Source organism: Montipora foliosa, chromosome 9 (assembly GCF_036669935.1).
Source record: "Montipora foliosa isolate CH-2021 chromosome 9, ASM3666993v2, whole genome shotgun sequence".
In the NCBI taxonomy this organism is placed as follows: Eukaryota; Metazoa; Cnidaria; class Anthozoa; order Scleractinia; family Acroporidae; genus Montipora; species Montipora foliosa.
This window is the reverse complement of record NC_090877.1, coordinates 2356179-2361178: the sequence shown is the minus strand read 5'-3', so window position 1 is coordinate 2361178 and position 5000 is coordinate 2356179. Positions and strand designations below refer to the sequence as shown.

Here is a 5000-nt window from a genome sequence, read left to right as displayed (position 1 = left end):
TTAAAACATGAAAAATCATCGTGCTGCACGTGTGGCACAAATTTTAGCAACTATGTTTGCGGTCCTCTTCACAAAAACGACGTGAAATCACCAAATGTGAGGTTTCAAAGACAACGCGAGTGTACAAATGTGAATCTTTTATTCTTTACTTTTAATCTGAAACCACTAGTAACAATTATTTTTAGGAGAATTCGTCCACAATGTACGACGTGAACGCGATGCAATAATCGCGAAAGACGTTTTCGTCGACGTCGGCGTTGTCCTTATTAGTTCTTGAAACATGATTGCGCTCCTAGGAGTTCATATTAAATCACTCTGCGAGTCAAACTTCGCTTTTTGCAAAAGGGGAAAACTTGAAATTGGTCTTCCCGTAAAAGTATAAAGAAACGGACAATGATATAGTAGTTGTAGTATTGCCATCCTCCTTACCGTATAGCTCCGTTTAGTTTTTAAATGCAAAAGAAAAAGGGCTCAAACTTGAGGTGGTTTAAGAGCTCATATTCTTTCTATTTTGCGATTTAAGAGGTAGTAGGTGAGTAGAATTTGCTAGGTTTAGGTGGTTTCCAGTTTGAGGAGGAATTGAAGCTCTGACTAAAAGGTCCTTGAGTGATTTGTCCTTCCTGTAGGCGACAATAGGAGCATTAGAAAAAAAAAATTGCGCAAGTTTTGGGACGTTAGATATTAATTTGATGATGAAAATTACGGGTAAAATCATATTTAAGACAACGTTTCGGTGTCCTCATGACACCATCATTAGGTCAAAATATAATATTTAACAGATAACAAGAACATTAATGTTCAAGTTCAAGTTCAAAGTCCCTAAAGGCTAGGTGAAGAGTCTAGCTTTTATCGAGTCACTTTGAATATTTAGACACGGTTTGTGCTCGCGAATAAGGAACATCTCGTATAGAAGACAGTCAAATTTGCCGGAGCGTTTCTTACGAATGCAAAACATGTTAGATGTTATTGTTCTTGATTGGTGTTGACTTTGGCTGTGATTGAATATTGATCCAGATCTTTTATGCTCATCGATTCGTTGGTAGAGATGTCGACGCGTGTAACCAACACAGCTGTCATCACACCAGCTACATTCAAATTTGTAAACTACTGACGCTTAATAACTTTCGTGGACATGAGCCTTTCTTTCTTTCCTCTCATTTTCTCTTCGGTGTCTTTAATATATGACTGTTTTTAGCAATAGGTTGTAAAAGCGAATCGATGAAGCTTGAAATACGTTCTGTAGGACCACCACTACCGGAAGCTATCGATCTGCTGACTGGGTTTGGTTTGTGTATTTTCGTCATGCAGTGTATAGAATACCGGTATTCTGGGTGGGTTCTCGCTTTGATTGATTCATCTGAAAGTCATTGCGCCAATATGGTTGCTTGTATACAGTGCATTGACTATGTTGCTGACCTTCTTGTCCGTCGAGGACAGTATAGGATTGTAGATTGTAGAGGGATGTAAAAGTTTGTGTCACAGACTTCTACGTTGCCCTCTCGGATGTTGTCTTGGGCATCGATGACGACTGTTGTGGTCCCCTAATCAGCTTTTTTAATGTTCACCTTTCTATATGTGCGTAGTGCAGATAGTGCTTGTCGTTCTTGTGCTGACAAATTGTCTTTAGCATTGCTAAAGCATATTGAAGCAATTTCAAATTTTCAATTGGTTCTGGATAGAGATCGGGTAGTCGATGACTGAATTCTCGTCTCGGCGTTTTCGTGTCTGGTTTGGTGCAGCTGTTTCTTGAGACTAAAAATGGTCTCAATGTCTGCGCTGGAGTCTAACCACGCAAGGTAGTTGAAAAACACTGGCAGAGGTAGTTTTCTCATTGCGAAATGAGGCTTTGAAAAACAAAGTAAAGACATCGAAAAATATTCTACTGTTCGTTAGAGTGTCGTTGTAATTCCTGCTCTAATTAGATGCTATTTTAAATTTATAGTATGGATAGGTAATTTTATTATAGATTGTTAATCTAGTATTTTCTTAATTTATATACTATTGTAAATACACGTACATTTTTGTAACCAGTCCCTTTTTAGGCGCATTAATGTCACGTGTTTAAATAACGTTTTTCAATTCAGTTCAGTTCAGTTCAGTTACCATCTTCAACCCAGCTGTACCTAAACTTAAAGAGATCCTTATGAAATACTGGTTTTTAATATCTAACGTCCCAAAACTTGCGCAAATTTTTCCTAATGCTCCTTTTGTCGCCTACAGGAAGGACAAATCACTCAAGGACTTTTTAGTAAGAGCTTCAATTCCTCCTCAAACTGGAAACCACCTAAACCTAGCAAATCCTAGGAACACCACTGGTTTCCTTTACATTCAACTTTAAAGCATTATTGACGCAACTACTACCTCTTAAATCGCAAAATAGAAAGACCATGAGCTCTTAGACCACCTCAAGTCGGAGCCCTTTTTATTTCGCATTTAAAAACTAAACTGAGTTATATACGGTAAAGAGGGTGACAATATCACAACTACTATATCATTGAGGGTCACAATATGAATATGATACATGAAATAAATCATATTGCACCGGTATCGCATATGAATGAAGATTTATTTTCTTAAGAAAAACGTCGCACCTAGACTCGCTTTGAAAAAGAAGCAGACATCAACTCGGAATTGACCTTTTCAGGTTTCATGTTCAAACAGTGTGAACGATATGTTTACAAAGGTATTTGGTGTTTGTTTGAATATTTTTCCTCACATAATTAAATTTTGTTGTCTTTAGAGATCATCGAGGAGAAGATAGAAGGTAAAAAATTTGTGACTCTTGCATTGTACATGTAATTAATGGCACCCGTTGCGTCTTGACCTTGCGTTAGTGTCTGTAACAACCCGAAGATAAAAGAGTGCACACATGTTGGATACTAAATGAATAACTTGAAACACAGTAAGATTTAAATGTCAGGGCAGTTTTTCTATCCATAATTCCGAAGCAAATTTAATTTGAGTCGATGATGACAATGGTGATGATTGTTTTTTTGCGGGACCAATAGGATTGGACTGGAACGAACTCAATGCGACATTGAACCCCACATTTGACTGGGAAACCGCTGTACAAACAGCTCTGATAAGTGATGATTCTTTGGAAGATGTAAGTTGCCTGAGGGGTAGAGATTTCTTGCCTATTATTTGGAAGGCGTAATGCAAGTTGTGTTTGTTTAAACGAAAATTTTAACGTGGGCTGTACTGCCGTTTTTAAAGACACCTGTTCTTTTAATGGATAAAAATGTTCAAGTGTCAGATATCATTTTTGGACAAGAGAAAATGCAAAATCAGCTTCTGAATTATTCGAAGTTTCCGGTTCCTTTTCCATAGCTTGGAAAATGATACATCTTTTTGGACTATTTAGTGTGCGGTATCGTAGGATATTTTTATCAGTCTCGCTGTAGCTTGGCGAGCCCGTAGGGTGAGTCACAGCTGTGAAATCTCTTCCGCCAACAATTCTGTTCTCTTTTAAGAGGAGATGTAATTGTGACCTTTTTTTGGCGTCTTTAATTTCAGGCCATAAAAAAGGGTTTCATCTTTGCTCTTCGCTACGAGTTGTGTGATGACATGCCCAGATCCCCGGATCTCACAGATCGTGATCCCCGTAGGACCATGAGGGACTCTCTATCTCCTATTGCTCTATTTGCATCTGCAAAAATAAAGGGGACAGATCGCAACGAACTAGTTCCTGTGGCAATTCAAATGGACTATAAACCAGGTCATGAAGTGAAATTAAATGCAAATGAATAGAGTAATTACCTGTCGATGGGGAATAGTATGTAAATCTTTTCACCATTTACCAAAGACAATAAATAAAAAATAAAAAAGTAAGTAAATAAATAAATAAATAAGTAAATAAACGAATCAATCGTCTTCTTAAATCTTTAGAGATTGACACTTGAAACCTATCGGAGCAAAGCCATCAGGAACCACAAAATCCAATCATTCCACATAATTATGAAGTCCAAGAATCGAACTCACGAGGCGGCAGGCCTTCTCTAGTACGCAATTCAACCAATAAGGCTTAACTTCAGTCGTTATTCTCTACATACAACTCAACTACCAACATATTAACTACATATTTTCCTATTTACTTTTTGCTCATCCTTATGCCTTTTGTCGGTTGTTTCTCTCTTTTATTACATACTCAACAAAATATCGCGTTTCTGATTGGTGTATGATTAAGGTATAAATAGGTTATAGAGTGCAAAAATGATTAAAGAGTGCAATACGGGCAAATCGATGGAGTGATTTTGTTGAGTATATAACAAACAAAAAAATCACATGAACTTACCCTCAAAACATCACTCGTGCCCATAAATCGCGTTCATACGATTTCCCATACTTATTACACACGTACATGTGAGTTGCAATCATTATTCCAAATAGAGTGTTCTCACGTGACGTCCGGCGGCCATGTTGCTATTCCCAACTAATCCTCCTGGAATTGAGGTCTATTACCATGAAAATGTTTTCTTTTGTTTCGGTTTTCTGATCACGTGAGTGAAAACCCTCTATACTACTGAAGCGTTTACATAATAGCCCATTTCCGTGTTCATGTCTGCCTCCTCTTCAAAGCGAGTCTAAGTGCAAAGTTTTTTTTATGAAAATTACCTTTCATTCATACGTGAAGTAGAGGAAATTACCATCACAAAAACGTCGCACTTGGACTCGCTTTGAAGAGGAGGAATGTATGAACTCGGAAATGGCCTACTAACTCGGCAGTTTAAAGCCTCTTTTCCGACTTTTACTTTCCTGCTAGCAGAGGTCTATTTTCTTTTGCGTTTGCTGGGGCTGACGAGCACGGGAAAGAGACCTCTGCCATTGGTCGAAATTTATTGTGTTGAGCATGCACGGTGGTTACTTAGCGACCGAATCCTCATGTGATACTTCATGTCGTGTGGGGTCACTTAACAACATTGAAAATACTGTAAAGGAAGGCGCGGGACAAAGTGGGCTCAGGTCACAGTAAGCAAGCATATAATGGGGCATGCGGTTTG

The 5000-nt window shown here is 38.2% G+C and overlaps 1 protein-coding gene across 1 annotated transcript in view; it reads left to right on the top strand.

The window, feature by feature from the left end:
• The window catches only part of LOC137969531 (polyunsaturated fatty acid 5-lipoxygenase-like), a 42489-nt gene that overhangs the window by 27351 nt on the left and 10138 nt on the right, over window positions 1-5000 (top strand). Inside the window, exons 7-9 of the mRNA XM_068815830.1 lie at window positions 2741-2764; window positions 3009-3106; window positions 3517-3718. Of these exons, the coding sequence (XP_068671931.1) occupies window positions 2741-2764; window positions 3009-3106; window positions 3517-3718 (324 nt within the window). The remainder of the gene's footprint in view (window positions 1-2740; window positions 2765-3008; window positions 3107-3516; window positions 3719-5000) is intronic.